The sequence below is a fragment of the Protopterus annectens genome, chromosome 16.part0 (assembly GCF_019279795.1).
Source record: "Protopterus annectens isolate FY-2018-M chromosome 16.part0, PAN1.0, whole genome shotgun sequence".
NCBI classification, from domain to species: domain Eukaryota; kingdom Metazoa; phylum Chordata; order Ceratodontiformes; family Protopteridae; genus Protopterus; species Protopterus annectens.
This window is the reverse complement of record NC_056750.1, coordinates 667,289,791-667,314,159: the sequence shown is the minus strand read 5'-3', so window position 1 is coordinate 667,314,159 and position 24,369 is coordinate 667,289,791. Positions and strand designations below refer to the sequence as shown.

The following is a 24,369-nucleotide window of genomic DNA, read 5'->3' as shown; positions in this document are numbered from 1 at the left end:
ATGGGTAAGAAAGGGGAGCAGGTGAAAAGCCATCTTACCGACTGTTGTCTATTAGTGAGATAGCTAGAGAACCATGTAATAGTAGAGGGGGATAGGTTGAAATCAGTTAGTCTGGCAAGAAGTTTAGAATGAGACAGTATTAAAAGCTTTTGAGAGGTCAAGAAAAAGGCAAGAAAAAAGGAGTTATGTACTTACCATAATGTTCCATGTGAGTTGTTCTAGCTCGCCTTCATTCATCACTGATGGGTTCGGAGCTGATCCCTCGGCTCCAACACAGCCATTAGCAAGCTCGAGGTTTACCAAAAGCTCGAGACCTAGCCCCTTATCCCATGATGCACTGCCTGGAATACCTCAAATCTTGTTTGCTGCATGTACTGCTTTTGTCAGATAATAATTATTCCAACAAAAAATAAAAAGGAATGCATAACCAGGATGAAGCTAGATTCCAGGTCAGCTGTCAGCCAGGTGGGGGATGGAGAAAGGGACGCGAGAATGAAGGCAAGATAGAACAACTCACATGGAACATTATGGTGAGTACATAACTTCTTTATGTGAAGTTGTTCAATTTCGCCGTTCATTCATCACTGATGGGTAGCGTCCCTAGCACCCCAAATCTCGGGTGGCTCACAGAAGTACATTTCTCAAGACAGTGGACCCGAAAGAGGCCCTGTCCCTGGAGGCCTTATCCACTTTATAATGAGTGATAAAAGTATGAGGTTTAGACCAAGTGGCTGCTGCACAAACATTATCTAAAGGCACTTTGGCTTGAAAAGCAGCAGATGTAGATACTGCTCTGGTAGAATGAGCTTTAATCTTTTGAGGCAAAGGCATATTGGCAGCTGAATGAACAAGGGCAATACAATCCGATAACCATTTAGATAGAGCTGTTTTAGCCACTGGCCTACCTTTTATGGTTTCTGAAAAGGATAAAAAGAGTTGGTCTGATTTCCTAATATCTCTAGTTCTGTGCAGATGAAATCTGAGCTGTCTGTGAACATCAAGTTTGTGTAGCATATACTCCATTTTGTTAGAATGGTTGGGAAAGAAGACTGGTAAGTCAATGACTTGATTAATATTAGTTTCAGAACAAAATTTAGGCAAAAAGGAAGGATTTGTTCTGAGTGATACTCTATCAGGGTGAAAAATCAAATAAGGTGGTCTGATAGATGAGGCTTGAAGCTCTGACACTCTACGGGCAGATGTAATGGCCACTAGAAACATAGTTTCCCAGGATAAGAACTTAATTTCACAGGATGATGCTGGTTCAAAGGGAGGAAGAATAATCCGGGACAATAGTAAGTTCAGATTCCACGGTGCATAAGGAACTTTCACTGGGGGTCTGATGTGGAAGGTCCCTTTGAGAAAGGCTCTTGACAGCGTATGGGCCATAATGTTAAATCAGTCTATTCCTAGGTGAAAGTTAGCAATAGCAGCCATTTGAACTCATACTGTAGCTGCTGCTGAACCTTTGTTGAAAATCATGGTAAGGAATTCTAAGATGGAGGACATGGGTGCTTTATAAGGGTCAATGTTCTGTTTGGAGGCCCATAAAGAAAATCTTTTCCACTTGTTGAGGTATAATCTTCTGGTGGAAGGCTTTTGGGAAGACAAGATGTGTCTAGTCTCATGAGAAATATTATCAAGCCTGGCTATGAGGGAAATTGGAGCAGCCAAGCTGTGAGCTGCAGAGATTGTAGAGAAGGATGGAGGTTCCCCGACGGATGTGTCAGCACGTCTAGAACCGGGTCCAGAATCCATGGTTCCTCCACTAGGTTCTGAAGTAGGAATGGGAACCAAATCTGCCGAGGCCAATGAGGGGCTATTAGAATCATAGTCCTCCTTAACAAAGAAGCTTTTTGTAGAACCTTTGAAATCAGAGGGATTGGTGGAAATGCATAGAGAAGACCCGGGGGCCAATCATGTACAAGTGAATCCCTTGGGGACTCCCCTGGAGGGGGGATCAGGGCAAAATAGCTTCTGCATTTGGTGTTTAGGCGACTGGCAAAAAGATCGCAGCAAGGCTGGCCCCATTTGAGGAAAATCCTGTCCGCTATCTCGTTTGAGGGACCACTCATGAGGAAATAAAATTGCCCTGCTCAGTTTGTCTGCTATCACGCTAGATCTTCACGGGATGTGCGTTGCCAACAGAAAACGCTGGGAGGATACAGCCCACTGCCAAACTCTGAGGGCTTCTCGGCATAAGGAGTAAGATCTGGTCCCACCTTGTTTGTTCAAATACCAGACCACTGACATGTTATAGGTTCATAGGTTGGTACTGGGCTATCTGCCCGAAGGCATATATTAGCCCAGCCACGTTGTGCGGTATTCACCGCCCCTTTAGTAGTTTCCTAGACCCTTGTACTAGCAGCTAGTACCCTTGGCCCCTATCTAGTAGTGCTGCTGGTGTGATCCCCGGTGTGAACTTTCTGTTACCCATCCACTCATCAAGGTTCTGTTGGCTGTCTGAATTGCAATGGTCCCGTGAGGAAGAAAGTCTTGGAAGTACTGCAACGCCAAAAGTACTGCTCTCATCTCCAGGATGTTGATATGCAAATGTAACTCCTGTTCCGTCCATGTGCCTTGGACAGTCCTCTCCTGATAATGCCCCCCCCCCACCCTATCAGGGAGGCGTCCGTGGTCACAGTGGCTATTGAAGGTGGAAATACAAATGGGCGACCAACGGTTACGCGAAGAGACATCAACCACCACTGAAGGTCCTTCTTGCACGAGTTTGTGATCAATATTGTGTGACTCATGGGAAGTTCCTGATAAGACCATTGAGTGAAAAGTAACCACTGAAGTATTCTCATATGCATTCTTGCTAGAGGAATGGCTACGATTGCAGCAGCCATCAGACCCAAAATCTTTAACACCTCTGATGCTGGTGCTTTCGTCTTTGATACTAGAGTGCTGATTTGCTGATGCAGCAGAGCGATTCTTTCTGATGGCAACCTTAAAGTGATGGTTGAGGTGTCTAACTCCGCTCCTATAAAGTTTATATGCTGTGATGGTGATAAGGCAGACTTTTCGAAGTTGATGGTAATGCCCAACTGATTGCAGAGAGTCAGAGTGTGGTCTCTTGACTGAATTAGTTGATGCCTGGTGGTGGCGGAAAGGAGCCAATCATCTAAATATGGAAACATCTGGAATCCAAGACGCCTCAGGTAAGCCGTTACCACTGCCATGCATTTGGTGAACACTCTGGGGGTTGAAGTGAGACCAAAGGGCAGAGCTCGAAATTGATAATGACTGGCTCCCAGCCAGAAATGCAGGTGCTCTCTGGATGCCCTGTCCATTTTTATGTGGTAATAAGCATCCTTGAGATCTATCGAGCACATCCAATTGTCTTTCCCTAAAAAGGGAAGAATAGACTGAAGCGTGACCATCTGGAACTTCTTCTTTACAAATTGGTTGAGTCTGCTGAGGTCCAATATAGGTCTCCAGTTTCCTGTTTTCTTTGGTACTAAAAAGAACTTTGAGTAAGTTCCGGATCCTGTTTGGTCTGCTGGGACTGGCTGGATGACTCTTTTTTTCTAGTAACTTTTGGACCTCTGAAGTTGCTTGTTACCCTGTAACGGGATGGTACGTCCGGGATTTTCCTTAGGGTTTTCGGGAAGGAGGTGAATGGTTTGATATATCCTCTGGAAATTATTCTCTGTACCCATATGTCATTGGAGATTTTTAGCTAGGCATAGGGATACAGGGATAAGCGACCCCCGACTACCTCAAGAGTAAGACAGTCAGGCTTCACTTCAGGGACGCTGGTAAGGCTGACCAGAGAACTGATCTCTGTCACCTTGATGTTGAGGGGCTCCCTCTGCCACGAGAGCGGCATCTTCCGTTATTACCCCCTCCTCTGCCTCTAAAGGGGGTATCACCACGGGTGTCTGGAAAGGCTGTGTGAGATTTTCGGAACCACATCTTGCCGCCCTTAGTGCCTTTGGGATAAGGCCGCGTAGGGGTGACAAAACGGACTCTGACGGCAGACAGAGCCTTCCCGTCTTGCTCACTCTCCTGGTGAGAGTTTCCTTCACTTTAGGCCCGAAGAGAGCAGTGCAATCAAATGGGGCATTGATGAAAGAAGACTTGTGGGGTTCCGCGAAGGAACATAGGCACATCCAGGACTGTCTACGTAAGACGATTCCTGAACCTGCAGCCCAACTCGAACCCTCGGCTGCATACAAAATGAGCCTCATGAATGAGTTTACTATGGAGTTAAGGGTAGCAAGCTGGGTGGTCATTTTGTCGGCAACTCCCATAGCTACAGAACCCTGGAGAGTATCTAATAACTCCTTGAGGAGATCTCTCGGTAGTCTAGTAAAATGGGTTAGGTAGTTCAGCAATCGCAATGAAAATGTCACTGAACTGAAGATGCGTTTCCCGTATTGGTCCATAAAGTACAGTTTTGTACCTACCATAAATGTAGATGTCCGATAGATATGCAACTGCAGTCATAACATATGGGTTGTCCTGCCTCAGGCAGCCCTCGGTCGGCCGGATTCCAAAGTCTGGGTCCGACGTCGGCTGATGTCGCATTTCTCTCCGACGTCAGAGCGGCAGGAGTACATAAGCATCAGCCGACGCCATCTTCTTCAGTGTTTCTTGCCCCAGATGCCAGGTGCCCTCCAAGGAAGGCTGTAATCAATTTGGAAGACAAAACAGGTTTCCAGACAAATAAATAAGCAATAAACAGATACACCATAACAGATATCCCCAGCTAGGATAACAGGGAGAGGACTGGACCCAAGGAATAGAGGGGAAGGAGGGAGGGAAAACCCGAATGCAGTTGCATATCTATTGGACATCTACATTTATTGTAGGTACAAAACTGTACTATGTCCTTCAAGAATGCAACTGCAGTCATAACATATGGGTTGAATACCATAGCTTAGCTGGGGGAGGTGGAAAGCACTAAGAAAAGGATGGTGTAGCTATCAATCCCTGCAGGACTGCCGAAGCAAAGCCTGCTCTGGATCTGGAATATAAAGGAAGGTTGTAGTGTTTGGAGAATGTATGCACGGAGCTTCATGTAGCAGCTTCTAGAATGTCTTTTGTAGGCACCCCTCTTAAGAATGCTGTAGAGGTGGCTGTAGCTCTGGTAGAGTGTGGTCTGATATTGGCTGGTACACTCTTTCCATGGAAGGAATAACATAATCTGATGCAATGTCCAATCCATTTTGAGATAGTCTGTTTGGAAACTGCTTTTCCTTGTACTCCAGGGGCGTAAGCTACAAAAAGCTGATCAGACTTCCTATTGGCCTTGGTTCTGTCCAGGTAGTAGCAAAGTTGTCTGTGAATGTCCAAGGTATGCAACAGCCTTTCCCCTTTGTTCTCAGGATTGGGAAAGAAAGTAGGCAGGTGAATTGCTCGATTCAAAGAAACCCTAGATACCACTTTTGGCAGAAAGCTAGGGTTGGTTCGTAAGGAGACCCTGTCCCTATGAAAGGTAATGAACGGTGGTATGGCCATTACGGCCTGTAATTCCGAAACCCTTCTTGCTGAGGTAATTGCCAACAGGAAAGCTGTCTTCCATGAGAGGAATTGTAAGTCCACAGAAGCTGCTGGCTCAAAGGGTGGTAGAGTCAGTTTTTCTAGGACAAAGTTGAGGTCCCAAGCTGGTACTGGGGCCTTTCTTGGTGGCTTGATATTCTTGATTCCTCTAAGAAATTGCCTTAACAAAGGATGTGAGAACACAGGTGGATCAGTGTTGTATCTAGCTGAAATAGCTGAAGCATGTATCTTTATAGAAGAATGAGAGTCCTTTCTGTAAAATATCTGCCAAGTATTCCAGGATGAGTGGGATGTTCAATAATGATGCATCATGACCCTTGCTGGTATTCCAAATGCTGAATCTCTTCCATTTTGCTGAATAAACCTTTCTGGTGGATGGTCTGCGGGCTTCTGTTAATATCCGCTGAACTTCCTTGGAGAGAGATAGATTGAGGTTATTCATGGAATCTCCCAAGCTGTTAGCTGGAGCGTCTGAATGTTGGGATGTACTGTCTTGAAGTTGTTTTGAGTCACTGGGGAAGGGCCCATTTTTTGTTGTGGCATATGCTCCGTAGTAGTGGATACCAGTGTTGTCTTGGCCAGTCTGGAGCTATTAGGATCCCTTTTGGCTTCTCTGCTTTGATCTTTAGTAGTACTGTGGTCATCAGTGGCAGAGGTGGGAATGCATAAATTTTTAGGAAGTTCCAGTTGAATGAGAGAGCATCTGTTTTCCATGCTTGTGGATGATATGCCCTTGAACAGAACTTTTGTAGCTGATGATTGAGGTGGGAGGCAAATAGGTCTACTTCTGGCCTGCCCCATGTCGAGGTGAGCCTTATGAAGATTTCTGGATGTAACCTCCATTCGTGGGGATCTAGGAAATTCCTGCTTAGGCTGTCCGCCAGCACATTGTCTTTGCCTGGAACAAACTGGGATTGCAACTGTATGTTTAAGCTCAGTGATTTTTCCCAAAGATTCATTGTCAGTCTGCAAAGGGGGTAAGAATGGGTGCCCCCCTGCTTGTTTATGTACCACATGACAGTGGTGTTGTCTGTCCGTATTAGCAGGTGGCCTTGCTGAAGTTGTTGTCGAAAGGCCTCGATGGCATGCATGACTGCCAGCATTTCTTTTGGTTGATATGCAGATGTGTTTCCTTTGGAGACCATTGTCCTTGAATACACCTGCCCTCCATGTGCGCCCCCCATCCAAGGTCTGAGGCATCTGTGGTCATAGTTTGTGTTATTTGTGGTTTTTTGAATGACATTCCTGTGTTTGCCTGGCTTACCGAGGCCCACCATAGGAATTCCTTTTGTAGGCATGGAATAAGCGGTATGGTTGTCTCTAGGTTGTTGCTGTGTTGAGACCATAAACTTTTAGGTACCATTGAAGCTTTCTCATGTGTAGTCTTGCTAATGGAACCAGGAGAATGCATGATGCCATGTAACCCAGGGCCTGTAGGAATCTCCTTGCAGTCATCTGGGTGAGCTTTGCCAAACCTTTGAAATAATGAGTTAACTTCTTTTGCTTGTCTTCTGTCAGGTAAGCCATTTGAGAGGTGTGTCTAGATTGGCTCCTAAGAAAGTAATTTGCTGGGATGGCTGCAGTCTTGACTTTTGGAAGTTGACTGTGTATCCCAGAGCCTGTAGCAATTGAATGACATAATCCAAGTTTTTTGTCAAAATCAGTTTGTCGTCCGCTTGTATGAGGCAGTCGTCCAGGTACGTGTAAATTTGGATCCCCTGGAGCCTGCAATGAGCAATTACTGAAGCCAGGCATTTTGTAAACACTCTGGGCGCAGTAGATAAGCCAAATGGCAATGCTGAGAATTGATAATGCTCTGGCCCTGCAAGAAATCTGAGGTATCTTCTGCAGCTGTGTCTGATAGGGACATGCAGGTATGCCTCCTTGAGGTCCAGAGTAATCAGCCAAGACCCCTTGCCCAGCATGGGAAGGAGTTGCTGTAAGGTCAGCATTTTGAACTTTGGTACTATGAGAAAGGTGTTTAATGCGGACAAATCCAGTATTGGTCTCCATTGTGTTTCTTTTCTTGGAACAAGGAGCAGTCTTGAGTAAAACCCCTGGCCTTGTTCTTGTTGTGGAACTTTTTCTATTGCATTGATCTGAGCTAGCAGGGTAATTTGCTTGAAAGCCTCTGCCCTCTGGTTTTCGGTAGGTTTGGCATGCCTTGTTTCCTTGGTAAGGTATGAAAGTGGAACCTGTAGCCTTGGTCTATAATGTTCAAAATCCATTTGTCCTTTGTCAATCTGTGCCAATTGTCTGAAAACAGAGATAATTTTCCACCCAAGGGAGCTTCTGTTTGCTCTTTGGTTAGCGGAAGTAGAGGAAAGTCATTGGGAGTGTCCCTGTGGGGCAGGAGAAGCCCCTGTGTCACTTCTTTGGTTTGCTGGTTGCCATTGTCGTCCCCTGTAGGAACCTCTGTATTGTCTTCTTCCTCGGCCACGCCTGCTTTTGCCCCTTTGAAATCTTTCAGTATTAGGAAAGGACCAGTTTTTTGAAGGCCAATTCCTGCTGAATCTGGGTGGCTGAACCTGGAGGAAATCTTTGACTGTCTGAACTGACTTGGCTTTTTCCTCAATGGTCTTTAATACATCTTTAGCATTAGCACCAAAAAGCTTGTTCTTTTCCAAGGGTGCATCAAGAAGTTTTGCCTTAACATGATCTGGTAGAGGTTGTTCTTTTAACCATGCATGTCTGCGAATGACCGCCCCTGTCATAGCTGCCCTACATGAAGCTTCCAATGCATCATATCCACACTGAAGGAAGTGATTGCTAACTTGCTGAGAGTTGTGTACAGCCTCCTGCAAAGACTTCCTATCAAAAGGATCAGGAGAGGCCAAAGTTTTCTGTAAATCATCTAACAGGAAATCCTGATATTGAAACATATGAAAGAGACAATTGAGAGCTCTCATAGATAAAGTAGTGGAGGTGTAAACCTTCTTCCCCCATCTCTCTAATGACCTAGCTTCCCTGTTGGAAGGCAAAGGATTTTTGGAGGTGGTAGCTGAAACCCCTTTCGGCCCCTGTGAAATAGTTTCTAAATCAATAGCATGGGCCCTAAAGAAGTGAGAATGTGTTTCAGGAACTCTATAGTATCTGTCCGGCTTGGCAGGAGCAGAAGGGCGAGTATCAGGGGTAACACTGGAGTCAGAGTATAAATCATCCAAAACATCAAGCACAGGAGGTATAGCTAAGGGCCTGTGCTGGGGCTTTTTAAGGAAGGTACGAAGGCGCTTTCTGGAATCAGAAAATTCCTGGCCTTGCCACTTGAAATGTTCCCTCATGGAATGCAGAACTTCCCCAAAAGAAATATCCTCAGGAGGGGAGGCCGAGGGGATGGAGTCCTCTGCATCTGAGTCCTCGTAGGTCTGGAAAGGCTCTTCCTGGCTATCGGAGTGGCCAGAGGCCTCAGAATCTTCATCTGAAGGGAGAGGGTCAGTGGGCTCAACCCTGGGCCTCTTATCAGGAGGAGGTTGGGATCCTCTCTCAGGATGGGCCTGGGAACCTCTGATCATGGAGATTAAGTCTGCTGCCATAGTCATGATTTGTGTCTCAGGAGTAGGCTGAGGTAAGGCTTTTGCAGTAAGGTGCTTAGTCTTGCTGGCTGCCTTAGCACGTGTGTAGGCCTTGTTAGACATGGACATGGGAGGCCTAGCAGCTCCACGTGCAGGAGTTACCTTATCCACAGCAATAGTCTCGGGCATTTCCTCAGTTACAGTATCCGGAGGAAAGTCAATAACTGGCGTCGGTGTGGTCTCCGGTATCGGAGGTATCGGTAATGCGGTGTCTTCGGTTCGGAGCGGTGAAATAACCGCCTCAGAGGGAACCGGGGCACTCAAGGTAGGTTTTGGCGTGGTGTCAGTGGAAGACGCGGGCCGAGGATGGCGGTCCCGGTCTTTACGTTTTTTAGGAGTCTGTGATGTCGGTAATTCCAACGGCATCTTGTAATCGTATTTTTCGCCGAAAAAGTCTTCAGCGAACTCCGCCCGGCACCTGAGAGTGCGCTTATTGAAGCGAGCACAGGCGGCACAGGCCGAAACGTCATGGTCTGGGCCAAGGCAAGGAAGGCAGTAAGAATGGAAATCCTTATGAGGTATTTGTTTACCACAAGACAAACAATTATTAACTTTTTCAGTAATTTCTGACATCAGCTGAGGCAAGAAAATGTCCCCAACGGGGTACTTAGCTTTTTTGATGACTTCGGATCGAAGAATACAGGAGCTGACCGACCGGCACTTGCGAACTGCTTCTGCTTCGGGCACCGCGCGGCAAGAAAGACTGAAGAAGATGGCGTCGGCTGATGCTTATGTACTCCTGCCACTCTGACGTCGGAGAGAAATGCGACAAAAGCCGACGTCGGACCCAGACTTTGGAATCCGGCCGACCGAGGGCTGCCTGAGGCAGGACAACCCATATGTTATGACTGCAGTTGCATTCTTGAAGGACATCCCTAGAATCTCTGTTAGGGGGATGAACCGATGAAGAAGTCTCGGATAATTCCTTCTTGGTGGCTGCTGCCACCACCATGGCATCAACAGGCACTCCTTTAGTCAGAAACTGCTTATCTGCGGGGGCAGAGATGAATTTATTAGGCCTCTGGGGAACAGGCTCCATCGCGTCCGGTGACTCCCACGCCCTATGAGAGATCAGCTGCATGAGCTCACTGTCGGGCAGAGACACCCAAGAGGTGGAAGGTTGAGACCCAAAAGCCTTCAGTAGCAATGACTCATCCACAGTAGGGCTTTTGCACTGCTAATCACCCCTCTGCCTAAGGAATTCAAGTATCTCCGCAAAGGAGATATCCTCAGAGGGGGATCGTGGGGACCCTTCTGACTCATCTAAGTCAGTGTCTGATGTCAGAGACTCCTGTGGGAAGTCTAAGTGTTTCTTCTTACACACCCTCTTCCTGAGAACCTCTTCACTGGGGATTTCTGGAGAGGTCTCGGAAGAGCAAGGAACACCCTGTGGGGTTACCTGAGGCTCAGGGTCTTGATGCTGGGCTGGGATGACAGGAATAGAAGCAGACCCAGGAGCTACATGGGGAAGAAGAGGCTATACCTGAAGCTGAGATTGTCACTGTGACAAAGCGCTCCTCTTGGTTCCAATAGCCTCACGACATAACAGAACCAAAGTCCCCAAAGGAACCGCCAGCTCCCTCTGCACCGAGGCCATGGGCTCCGAACCCGAGGTAGGAGCCGAGCTCATCCAAGCCGAGGCCCCAAGAGGGAGAGTCAGCACCAACAAGTCAGTGCGACTGCCTCCTCTGGAGCCGACTGGAGAGCGTGGGTTCCTAGACTCCACGATGGAGCCAGTAGCGCAGAAGCAGGCCTCGGCTCCATGGGCTCTACAAGAATCAGGTCAGCCCCCTCCTGCTCCAAAGTACCGGTGTGGCTCGGAGGAGGAGTAGAAACATCCATAATAGTTGTCTTTGGTTCCGACGCAACGGTTGGAGCCGACAACAATTTGGGAAGTCCTGGAGCCTTCAGCAGCTTCTGCACCAGTCGATCCATGTCTGAATCAGAAAGGCTGACAGAAGACCTAGAAGATTTTACAGAAGGCAAAGATTGAAGAAGGGGAGAAGCAGGAGCCTTGGAACCAGGGACATAGGCCGGCTCCGAACAATAGAAACAGTTGACTCCGAAGGCATTGGGGCTGATGTTCCAGCAGATTCTCCCAATTTTGCAGTTTTATGTTTCGATGACTGAGAACTAGAAGCCAATGAAGATTTTGAAGATATAGGGGACTGACCAGCCCCATCCTGGCTAGACAAAACCTCATCAAAGGAATGTTTGAGCAGGCCTCTATATATTAATTTTCTTTTTCTCTCGAGCAAAACCCTCAGAGGAAAAGCATGACATATGCTACATGACTCCTGAAGATGATGTGAGCCCAAACAATATATGCATTGCATATGCCCATCGGTGATGGACATTTTTTGTCCACAATCTGGACATTTTTTGAAGCCTGATTTAGGCCGTTTGTCCTTGTCCTGTGACATCCTTCAAATTATAGAGTAAACCAAAAAAACTTTTAAAGAAGTTGTTACTGCACAACTAAAATAAAGACAACTGCTGTTAACTACAGACTTAGTTGTTAATTCACAGCTACGCCCTGACAAGTAGGCCCGGGGGCACTTTAACAAAAAACTACACTTTCAAAAACTACACTTTCCTAATACAAAAGATAAGATGGGAAAAAAGGGGTAAACAGTAAATAACAATAAATAAAAATTAGTTATTTGAAAGAAAGAATTTATCTTGCGTAAATCCTATTTTTCTCCAAAAAGGAATCGAGCTCTGGAAACACACGAGATCTGTGCCGCGGCAAACTAGATCTGAGGTATTCCAGGCAGTGCATCATGGGATAAGGGGCTAGGTCTCGAGCTTTTGGTAAACCTCGAGCTTAATAATGGCCGTGTCGGAGCAGAGGGATCGGCTCCGAACCAATCAGTGATGAATGAACGGCGAGAATGAACAACTTCACATCATAGATTTTTGTCTTTGGCTTCAGCAACAGTATGAATAGAGGACAGAAGGGCAGTGGATGTACTATGATGGGGTCTAAGTCCATGTTGAATAGGGGTAAGGAGGCTTTCATCTTTGAGGTATTTAAGTAGCTGTGTATGTATTTTTTAAGGAGTCTAGAAAGTGAAGAGAGAGAATGGCAACAGGTCTACAACTGGATGGGTCATTGCTATTGCCTCCTTTGTGTAATGTAGTGGTGTAAAAAAGATTTCCATATGTCTGGGGCGGTGGATTCCTGCATACATCTGTTAATCAGAATGGAAATGGTAGGCTACTGAGTGAGCAGCTAATTTAAGAAAGGGGAAGAAGGTTGTCAGAGCATGGTTTTAATTTAAGCAGAAGAGATTTTAAGTAAAAAGTTGGGATGGGATTTAGTGTGAAAGAGGTCTTACCAGTATTATTGGGAGTAATATGTGCAAGATTATGGTTTTGAACATTTTGAGTTAGTTTGCAAATAGATTCTATGAAATAATAGATGTTATGTGATCCTATCTCGCCTACATTCTGTACTGATGGGCTCGGAGCCGATCGTCGGCTCCGACTCGGCACGCTATGCTATAGAGCGAAGCCTCTTAATGGCTGAGCTATTCTCTATCCCAGGATGCACCACCACTAATCCCCCAGATCTCGTTTGCCACTTACAAGCTAGGACGTGGTCTCAAACTTGGCTGAGCTAAGTGCTGTTTTTTTCTAAAGTTTTCCTGTCAGGAAATTCTCTATTCTTACCCAAAAGCTGTTTTAACAGCTATTGTTGTTGTACAAGTGTTTTTTGGTATACATTTGTGGTAATTTTGTGTGTTTGTTTAGGGAAAGGTTTCCCATTTAAGTTAGAGGGGCCTTCCCCTATTCCTTAGCAAGTTTCTCTTTTTTAAGGAGGTCAAGTACTTGTTTAAGTTAGAGGGTTCTTGGCCCTCCGTTTTGCTGTTTGTGATAATTGTATTGTGCTGGTAATTTTTGACCTTTCATTAAAAAAAAAAAAAAAAAAAAAAACTTTTATTGTTGTTTAAAATCTCTCTTTTTTCTGACTACATAGTGATTTTTTTTCCACTGTTATAGGGACTGTTTTAGAGACATTATGTCTAAAGAACATAGACCCTCAGGGTTCAAAAAGTGCACGAGGTGCAGTTATAAAATGTCTATAACTGATGATCACTCCTCGTGCGTGTACTGTTTAGGCGCCAAGCACCTACAGGAGTCCTGCAGCGTGTGTCACGCCTTTTCCTCTAGGGTCCTCCAAGAGAGGAAGAATAAATTAATCTTGAAAGGTCTGATTAAACCCTCCTTCGAGGAGGCTTTATCTTCCTCATCCTCTCCAACTAAGAAAAAGAAAGCGTCGGCTCCGACCAGCCCATCGGAACCGACTACTAAGAAATCCAGGCAGGCTTCTCCATCGGCTCCACGGACTTCGGAGCCGAGGGCAGAACGGTCTGCCTCGATGCCCCCAGTCTCGACTCCTCTGGTTTCGGAGCCGAAGACTGGGGCTTCGAGAGGCGGGTCACCTTCATCGGCTCCACTGATTTTGGAGCCGATGAGGGTTGCCGGCTCAGACTCTTCCCCCTCGGCGCCGAAGCCCTCCTCGGCACCGAGGGAAATTGTTTTGGGATCTCCCTCGGCACCAATATTGGTTGAGTCCATTCGGAGCCGGTCCCCCAGTCCTTTGGAGCCGATGGAGAAGTCGGTTCAGACCCGATCAGTTTCCTCTAGATCCTCCAAGATGTCTGATTCGGACATCGACAGGGTGCTCCTAAGACTGTTTCAGTCTCCTGTGTTCCAGAAATTAGTTTCGGCTCCAGCCCATTCGGCTTCGGAGCTGATGGCTCACCCTGTAGTTCTGGTTCCTCCTCCAACAGCCTCGGCACCGTTGGAGCCGGTGCTGGTGGAGCCGATGGAGGTTTTCGGGTCGGCTCCGACCCTTACTCCAACACCGGCTCTCGAGTCGGAGTTCAGTACACGGACCTCCTCTGTCGGCCCTGAGGGGGACGCTTCGGGACTGATGTTTTCGGTTCCTAGCCTTCCCCTCGGTGCGTCGGCTGCGGGGGTACCGTCCACTGTTGTGGCCACGGGGGTTGGACCTTCCCAGGATTCTGGTGGTCCGGCCTTCAGGGCCATGAGGAGTGCGTTAGCCAAATCTTCTTTGGCTACCTCCACGGTCTCACCAACACCTTCCCTACATATGAAGACTGGGTCTTTGGCAGTCCCCCTGTCCTTAGACAGCGGAGCCCCGGGGCCTGAGGTCACCCCCACTGGGGTTCCCCCCCTCCTGGAGGTCCCTCTGAAGCTTCTTCAGAGGAACCCCCAAGGAAAAGATTGTGCAAGAGGAAGCACGTCGACTCCCCCGATGAGTCTCTCACGTCAGACACTGTTCTTGATGATGCAGAGGGGTCCCCTAAGTCGTCCTCAGATGATGTCTCCTTTGCAGACATCTTGGAAGCCCTCAAACAACGAGGCGGCTGGCATTCCAAACCCCCTTCTGCTGACGAGTCGGTGTTCCTTAAGGCCTTCGGGGCTCAGCCCTCCACCTCCTGGGTGTCTCCGCCCTTCGACGAGCTCCTTGATTTGATCTGTCGAAGGGCGTGGGAACATCCAGATTCTGTGGAACCGGTGCCTGCTCGCCCAAATAAGTTCCTATCAGCACCCCCAGAGAAGGAGTTTTTGACAAAAGGTGTGGCTGTAGATGCCTTGGTGGTGGCATCTGCTACCCAAGATGTAGCAGAGGCTTCGACGTCCGTCCATCCTCCTAATAAGGAGTCTAGGAGCATGAATCGGTACGGGAAGCGCACCCTCAGTTCAGCGGCCTTTACCTTAAGGTCCCTGAACTATTTAACGCACTTCACCAGGTTTCAGAGGGATCTGATCAAGGAGCTTTCAGATACCCTCTTGGGTAACCTACCTGAGCAGCTGGCCCAGACGGATGGCTCTCAGTTGGCTACGCTGTCATCGATATCAAACTCGTCCATGAGGCTCATTTCATATGCGGCCGAGGGGGCGAGTAGAGCGGCGGGTACTGCTCTACGGAGGCAAGCCTGGCTCCGCCTGTGTCATTTTGCGGAAGCCTTTAAGTCTTCCTTTGCCGACGCTCCCTTTGATGGGTCCTCTTTGTTTGGACCCAAGGTAAAGGACACATTGACCCGCTGTGAGCAAGAAGGTAAGACTTTGACTGCCGTAGGGGCACGATTTTCCACTCCCTTTCGGCCTTATCCCAAGGCTAAAAGAGGAGGGAAAACGTGGTTCCGTAGATCCCAAAAGTCTTATCCCTCACAGCAGGACGATCCCCCTTCTAGAGGCAGAGGAGGGGGAAATTTTTCTGGAAGACGCCATCCCAGAGGCGGCAGAGGCCCCCGCAACACTGGAGACCGCAAGTCCTTTAGTGGCTCTTCAGCCTTTCACAATCCCTGAGGGATTGCCCGACTGTGCAGCTCCGGAGCCAGTCGGGGGTCATTTTTCGAGGCACCTAAAAGCCTGGGAAGGTATCACTCAGGACCGATGGGTGCTTCGAATTATCGCCGGAGGTTACGCCATCCCCTTTTCTCACTCCCCACCTCCGTCCAAGAAAATCCTGGACCCGCCACCCAGTCAACGGGAAATTGCAGCCTTAGAAGTCTCAAAGCTGCTTCAAAAAGGAGTCATCCAACCGGTCCCCGCAGACCAGATCAGATTAGGGACTTACTCAAGATTCTTTTTGGTGCCAAAAAAGACCGGGGACTTGAGGCCCATTTTGGATCTCAGCATTCTAAATCGTTCAGTCAAAAAGTCCAAGTTCCGAATGGTCACGTTACAATCCATTCTCCCACTGCTGGAGAAAGGTGTTTGGATGTGCTCCATAGATCTCAAGGACGCCTATTACCACATCCTGGTAGATCAGGCGTCCAGGAGACATTTGCGCTTCAGCCTAGGAGACAGTCATTTTCAGTTCCGCGCGCTGCCCTTTGGTCTCACCACAGCCCCCAGGGTGTTCACCAAATGTTTGGCGGTCGTGACTGCTCACCTGAGGAGTCTAGGATTCCAGGTGTTTCCGTATCTGGACGACTGGCTCCTAACTGCCACCCTCCAGGCATCTACTATTGCAGAACCTACAAGCCACAGTATCACTGGGCACTTCCCTTGGAATCACCTTCAATTGGCCAAAGTCTGTGTTGCTGCCATCTCAACGCATAAGATTCATCAGAGTAGAGATAGACTCAAACCGAATGCGGGTCTATCTTCCTACAGAAAGGATACAAACCATACAGGCTCAAGTTCGAGCCTTGCTTCTCAGATCCAAAGCTCCAGCCAGAATGGTCCTGCAGCTATTGGGATCTATGTCGGCCACTGTTCTTCTAGTCCCCCTAGCAAGGTTGCATATGAGAATTCTCCAGTGGCTTCTTTCGACACAGTGGTCCTTTCAGGATCTCCCTCTCAGTCACCTCATACGGATCACGGAAACCTGCAAACGGGACCTTCGCTGGTGGCTGGTGCCCTCCAATCTGGATCAGGGTCGACCCTTTGTTCCACCTCCTCCTATGGCCACTTTGACTACGGACGCCTCCCAGATGGGGGGGGGGGCATTCCCTGGGCAGGTCAGTCCAAGGCAAATGGCATTCAGAAGAGAGTCTTCTTCATATCAACATTTTGGAAATGAGGGCGGTGCTTCTATCTCTACAAGCCCTCCACGATTACCTCCCTCAGGGCGTGACTGCCGTTCACTCCGACAGCATGTCAGTGGTCTGGTATCTGAACAAGCAGGGAGGAACCAGATCCTACCCTCTTTGCAGAGAGGCCATGAGAGTATGGGAATGGGCAGTGGCGACCAGACGTTTTCTGATAGCAACTCATAACCCTGGCAAATCCAATGTGATAGCCGACAGACTGAGCAGAACTATCCTCTCTCCTCACGAGTGGTCTCTGAACAATGCAGTGACAACTCAGATTTTCAGCAAATGGGGAATTCCTTGTTGCGATCTCTTCGCAACCCCGCTGAACGCGAAGTGCAAAAAGTTCTTCTCCCTCACTCCAGCTCCGGGGGAGTGTCCTATGGACGCACTAGCCCATCCTTGGCCCACCGGCTTGCTATACGTCTTCCCCCCAGTTCCCCTCCTTCCCAGAGGGGTTCAAAAGGCGTCTCACTTGGGGAGCAAAATGATCTTAGTTGCTCCTTACTGGCCTCGTCAGGTATGGTTCCCCTATCTTCGGAAATATGCACTGGACGGTCCATGGTTCCTGGATCAGATCCCTATTAATTCATCAGTCGGGACTACTCCACCAGTCCCTTCACACTTTAAAGTTAACAGCTTGGCTCCTCCTCTTCCGACTATAGTCAGGAATCATACCTTAGACCCGGAAGTCATACATATCTTATCTTCGGCCCACAAGTCTGCCACTAAGAAATTGTATACTAGCAAATGGAAGAGATTTGCTATTTGGGCTCAACTCCGAGGTCTGGATCCCATCACTATTCCTGTATCGGAAGTCCTAAAATTTCTAACTTCCCTATTCAATCAAGGTTCTTCAGTCTCTACCATCAAGGTCCAATTGGCAGCTATTTCCAATTTTCATGAATCTATAGACCCACCTTTAATGAGCAACAGATTGTGTAAAACCTTCATGAAAGGTGCTGCACTTTTACGACCTCCGATTTCTCATCCTGCTCCTCTGTGGGATCTCGATGTGGTGTTACGTGCCTTAACCTCCTCCCCCTTCAAACCGGCAGCAACATGTGATTTGAAATTTCTATCTTGGAAAACTGCTTTTCTGGTCGCGATTACTTCTGCCAGAAGGGTTTCAGAGCTTCAAGCTCTATCTGTAAAACCATCGTACCTGTTTTTTCACAAAGATAAAGTATCTCTCAGGCCTAATCCATCCTTTGTCCCTAAAGTTTGTTCCAGTTCTTGCCTACAACAGTCATTAGAACTTCCAGTTTTCTTTCCAAAGTACTCAAACAAAGCGGAATACATATTCCACACATTGGATGTCCACAGGCAATTGCGTTTTTATTTAGACAGGACCAAACAAACAAGGAAAACAGATCAATTGTTTGTGTCCTTTTCGGATAATAAATTGGGCAAAGCCGTCATAAAGGTCACTATTGCCAAATGGATCAGGGACTGTATTAGTCAAACTTATTCCTCTTCTAATAAACAGCTTACGACCTCTGTCAAAGCTCACTCTACAAGAGCTATGGCTACTTCGATAGCATTCCATTCTAAGCTTGCCATTAGTGACATTTGTGCTGCGGCTACGTGGTCTTCCCCGCACACTTTCATTTCCCACTACAAATTGGATGTGGCATCCCGGGGGCGAGCTTCATTTGGTTCCACAGTGCTCAGGAGTGTTTTCCAGTGAGCCACCCAGGATTTAGGTGCTAGGGACGCTGTCCCATCAGTACAGAATGTAGGCGAGATAGGCTCACATAACATCTTTTAGTTATGTACTCACCATAACTTTAGATGTTTGGGATCCATCTCACATTCAATAACCCACCCTCCTTCCCCCTGCCTTGGAGATCACAAGAGATCGGACGGTCCGAATTCTATTGTTTCATCTTGAAACATCTGGCAATGTTATATAAACAAGTTATGTGTGTGTGCATGAATGCGGACAAACAAGATCTGGGGGATTAGTGGTGGTGCATCCTGGGATAGAGAATAGCTCAGCCAATAAGAGGCTTCGCTCTATAGCATAGCGTGCAGAGTCGGAGCCGACGATTGGCTCCAAGCCCATCAGTACAGAATGTAGGCGAGATGGATCCCAAACATCTAAGGTTATGGTGAGTACATAACTAAAAGTTAAGAAGAGTGGTGGCTTCGAATGGAGTTTTGTCAGGGTAAGGCCTGGGGGTGGGAGGGTTACCAGGGTGTAAGAATTTATTAATAGAGTGCCAGAATTTTTTTGGGTTAGAGTTGTGGGTGAATTGGGCATTATAATAGAATTGACAATCTTAGTGCCATTTCATTAACAAGTCTTGCCCTTCCTACTACTGTCTATTATTACCTGATATACTGCTTAGTTAAGGAAGCTAAACTCAAAAAGGATTAGACACCATAAGCAGCTATGGGTGTTAATGGGAAGTATACAAAAAAGGCATTTTAGGCTTGAACAAGATACATAAATTAAGGGGTGGGGGGGGGGGGTGAAGCTTGCTGCACAAAACAAGTGTTTTGGTGTTTCTTTTTTGACATTTGTTTTAACCGGCTACAAAAGGAGGCTTCATGCTTTCCTTTTATACCTGCAATACTTTTGCTGAGATTTTTAGTCAATGACTGTAGCTGGTGTGTCAGCATCAGTGGAATGTGCATCAATGTATTGGTACATCGAATATGAAAAAACATACTCATCTCAAGTTAACAAAGACAGCCAGCCCCAGTACTGCACAACTGCATACATGATCCTAAGTATCTATCCTTCTTCAAAGCTATGACAAGACAGGATTCTTACCTACCCATCATTTCTTTCCCCTAGTTTTACCACTTAGCAATGGACTCTACCACTAACTGTACCTTTTTCCTGTGTTCTCCAGTTTTGTGCATGCAGGCTTTCTTGCTTCCTTCTTGGAATCAGCAGACAGAGCCTCCAAATAGGAAATACAAAGATTTCATAACATTTAATAATACCATCAACTCACTGTTACAGAACTTCAGCTCCCCACCACCACCAAACGTGAAATAAAAGGTAGGCATTTCTGTAGTGGGATGCATCCCCTTGCACCACGCCATGCTGGAGGTTTACTCACATACCCCTATTACTTAAATACAACATTAGGAATGCACTGACACTGGCATAAAGGGAACTTTTGATGAACTGTGGATCTGGCACAATGAAATTGTTACAGTTACAACCTCAGTAATACTCCTTTTTCTTAGCAATATCTGAGGAAAAGGTGATGGATCTTCTGATCCTTGCTGATATATGAAATCCCCTGGATTCTGGATAATGTAGGAGATTAACAACATTCTCTCTTCACTCAAGGGCATCAGCTTAAAAGAAAATCAACACACCATCCAGGGCATAACCTGAAAGGCTGCAATTCCACGCCTACTGTCTCCTTCCCATCAACTCTTACTTTAGCCCTACAAATGATGCTTACTTTTCTGCTGACTTTATAGTACTTTCAGATGTTTTGTCCACTTTTTTTTGCTTTACTTATGCCTTTACATCCTTAAACTCCTGCTCTCCCATGTCTCCTACATTAAGCATACTTTTTCAACAGCTTCCTTCCTAACCTGCAAATACTTGATCTAGCACCAGTACACCTAACATTACCTATAAAAAGGACTGAGAAAGCTGCTTTAATGGAAAACCATACCATTCCCATGTCACACAAAGACAGAGGCAGACAATGTTACGTGCAAAGAAGCAAGCAAAGTAAAGACAATTAAAACTTAATTTTCAGTTCAGTATAACTACAAAAAAGTTTGTTAAATATGGTGAAAACAAAACTGCTGTTTATTGTGCAATTAAAACAAAAAGAAGCCTATGTCAAACAGGAAGAAAACAAAAGAAAGAAGAAAAAAACAAACACATAAATAAATGAATGCACTAAAAGCTTACCCCAGTACACGAATGTTGGTTTCAAACACAGACACCACCACATCGTTGTCCACCCGAACTTCTTCAACCACTTTTTTCACAGCTTCTTCAAAAGCATCGAGCTTATTCAAAACCTACAAAATGAAAGGAAAACCCTCAATGCTTATTAATACGGAAACAAATGCTAGATTCAGAAGGCACTGACATCTTAAACTGAAAACCTGTTGGTAGTATGAAACCAAATTCCCCTAAGATTGCTACACAATCTGAAGGGTAAATTCTCGGGAGGGCTCAGTCACTGCAACAGGCAGAGTACATTGGCCCTGCATATGGGAGGGCTCTGACCTTTGCAAAAAATATTATGCAAACTGATTCTATGACTGTAGCATAGGGTGCTACAAATGTGGGTCAGAGCTCTGCTTTGACTTAACGGTACTTGCGTATTATCACAACCACTTTTCTAACGTGGTGTAATTTATAATGTCATCACGGAAAAACTATATGGGAAAGTAAAAAGGGTTGTGTGAACTCCAAATAACTTGGGTATTACATGGGTTCTGAAAGGGGAACAAGCATAATGGGTAAATTCCTCTTCCTGGGGACAGTGCATTGCCGATGACATTTACTGAAAAGCAAAATTAACCTGGCCGCTTATGCACATACCACATATGTATTTCAGTAGTTACTAACTTCTGTCTTGAGATCATCCATCTGCCTTGGTAGGCAGTCACACATTTTATGTGGATCATACCAAAATTATGTGTCAAAAAACTGGACATCGTCCGCAAATCAAGACAGTTGACAGGTATATATAGATGGAACGGCAGTCAGACACAAGTGTAAATTCGTTACACTTAAGCAATCGCTTGCACTCGGTAGAAAAGCAGCAGTTATGTGCAACAAGTCAGTTCATGTCTTGCTCTGGGGAAATGATTGGTGCATGTCACATACTGAAAATGGACTTTACCAATTTTAACTTTTGCATTCAGCTTTCACCCAAAACTGAAGGGAAGGTCTGGCTGCTAAGTAACGATGACACACATTCGTGTCAACATGGTGGTGCATGACATCTGGCAGAAACCTAAAATAACAGGAGGACAGGAGGCTAAAAATCTGGGAACATTTTCAATATTTCTGCAGTTTGCGATTGACACAATTATGTCAAATGCTGTTCTCACTGCACCAGAACACCACACAAGTAGTTGGTGCTTACGTATTATCGATTAGAAAAGTGGTTGCGATAATACGTAAGTACCAACTTAACAACATTGCACATTTTTGAACAAATGTGTATCTTCAAAAAATTATGTTCTGCTGCACTGAAAGTTTATTCAGTTTCCTTCCTGGACCTTGGGGTTTCCATTTGGAAATGTTACTTTCTTTCTGGACTGCTGAAAGGTCAAAAGGAAGAGAAAATACAGATCCACAAAAACGTGTTTCTTCCAACAAGCCCTTACAAAGGCCCTGAAGCACAGGAGGTCCTGTCAATCAAACACTACTACCACATATGAAAAGTAAAGTATTTTAAGTAAACCCAAGAATGGAAAATACACTGTTATTGGATGATCTTAAAGAGTACTGACCCATGCTCAACCAGGTTAGAACACAAATCCACATTACAGGCTCACTTTTATTAAGTTAAACAAAGATAGACTCAACAAATTACTTACAGAGATGATTAGGAAGATATATTATTATTACAGACTAAAATATTAAAACTTAAAGAGTAAATCACAGTTATTTGTTTAAAAGGAGTGAAGTAAGTTAAACAGATATGTAGGAGTTAAATAGTACCAAGCTACAGTATAATGGGGCAAGAGTAAAAGGAGGAAGTGGCACTGTTAGAGAGGCGAGAGACTGTAATGGTGAAATGGATGAGCAGTTGGCATTCCTTGCTTTGAAGTGATTATATTTTAGGTGATGTATCTATTTACTTGGAAGCATTTAAAATGCAACAGTTTGAGCTGGAACATTTTTAATTCAGAGTGAATTTCTGGAGAGTAGGGATGGATTTTTATCGATAAGGTGTGCAAACACCAAACATTTGTTATTCACACATACTGCGGAAAATCAGCTGAAAACAGTTTATTATGAGAGATTTGGAGGTTATGGACAGATAGAGGGAGGGATCTTAGATTTTAAGGACGTGGATCTTTCTGAGAGTCTGCTGACCAAGAATGAGAATGATTCAAAGTTTATTAGTTTACAGGTGTAGTCCTAGTTCTGCGGTTGAATGGGAGCCATCTGCCTTCTGTATGCACTGGTTTTGCAGTTGGAAGGACTTTTAAATTCTTTTTAGAAGCTGCTACAAGAACAGGAAAAACATACTTTTAATTGTGACAGAAGGACTCCTTTGCTTATTGCTACTACACGTAAACATGGAAATGTGAAAATGACTTAGAGCAATCAGAACTGTAGTCTATTAATTTTAGACAGTTATTTACATAAAGGGGTGGTTGGAGTCCAGCTGCCAATTAGGCTGCCCAAGTACAGACGTTAAGAGCCTAGCTTCCACCTAGGCTGCCCATGTACAGAGGTAAGAGCTCGCCTGTCACCTAAACAGGTTGAAAAAGTTTGGAAGAAACAAACCATAAACACCTGCAAAGCTCATTCAAAAAGTTTATGTATAACACTCCTAGGTTGCAGATAAAAAAAAAAATCATCCCTATTTTTTTTCTTTCGAACAACAGCTTGATTTGACCACTTGAAGGATTAACTTAATTTTATGGAAGCAAACTTTCTCAAGTTTTTTTTTAATTACTGAATCAGCTTATTCGTTAATTTTCATTTGCTGACTGAGGCAGTTCAATAGAGCTGCTAACCTCTCTGCAGCAAAATCCTGGGGAGAACAGTAGTTTCAAAGTATCAAACATGCATGCAGCTTAACTAGTTATTGCCATCATCCACACTAAATTATACATTTGCAAGTAGTTATAACAGCGTGAACAGCACTGCCCAGACAGAAAGATATTTATTACTAATGGTAATTTATTCCAGTAAGAAGCAACTGTACTGCAAAACAAGACTGATGCCAATATTTTCAAGAGTAATACTAGTTTGTAGCTATAGCCTAAAATCATCTTGTACGTCAAACATGGGGAACTAAACTGAAGTCTCCATGCAGTGTTCTCTGTCCAAGAGAAAAGAAATTCAGAATTTTAATTTACAGTGACAAGAGTAAGAGACTGACCCTCTAAAATTTTGTAAAATAACACTGAATGCTTTCAAGATTCATAACATCTGAGTCCAAGGATGGAGACAAAAGTGCGGCAGCATGCTCTTAATGCAGTCTTATGCAACTTTTACAAACTGGAATACACTTAACATAATTTTAATTTGCTGCTACAAACAGACAGTACAGTTGTGTACACTTACCATAAATGTAGATGTTCAAGTGTATCCACTGTTGCAGTCATTACATTTGGGTAATCTGCTGGCAGGTTGCCCTCAGTCGGCCTGATTAACAAAGTCTTGCGTCGGTTGCTGTCCCTTCTTCCGTGACATCAGGTCGCCAGGGGTATAAAACATGCATCAGATGCCATTACATCAGTTTTTCTTGCCCCAGATGTCAGGTGCCCCCTAATGGGGAGCAAATAAAATTAAAAACACAAAAATGTACCGCCAACAAAAAGCAAATACACCAAAAAGGCTTTTAAGCATAGTAAAAGAAAGTAGAGGTATAGCCAGAGAAAAGTAGGGGGCTGGAGGGAGGGTAACCAGGACTGCAACAGTGAATACACTCAAACACCTACATTTATGGTAAGTGTACACAACTGTACTATGTTCTTCGTGTTTCACTGCTGCAGTCATTACATTTGGGTAGATTCCCAAAGCT

General features: G+C 45.5%; 1 protein-coding gene across 2 annotated transcripts in view; it reads right to left on the bottom strand.

Annotated features, from left to right (window-relative positions):
- LOC122790747 (ER degradation-enhancing alpha-mannosidase-like protein 3) overlaps window positions 1-24,369 on the bottom strand; it is a 765,530-nt gene that overhangs the window by 476,048 nt on the left and 265,113 nt on the right. For both annotated transcript variants that reach the window (XM_044058342.1, XM_044058343.1), the window contains exon 5: window positions 20,556-20,668. In XM_044058342.1, coding sequence (XP_043914277.1) covers window positions 20,556-20,668 — 113 coding nt within the window. The remainder of the gene's footprint in view (window positions 1-20,555; window positions 20,669-24,369) is intronic.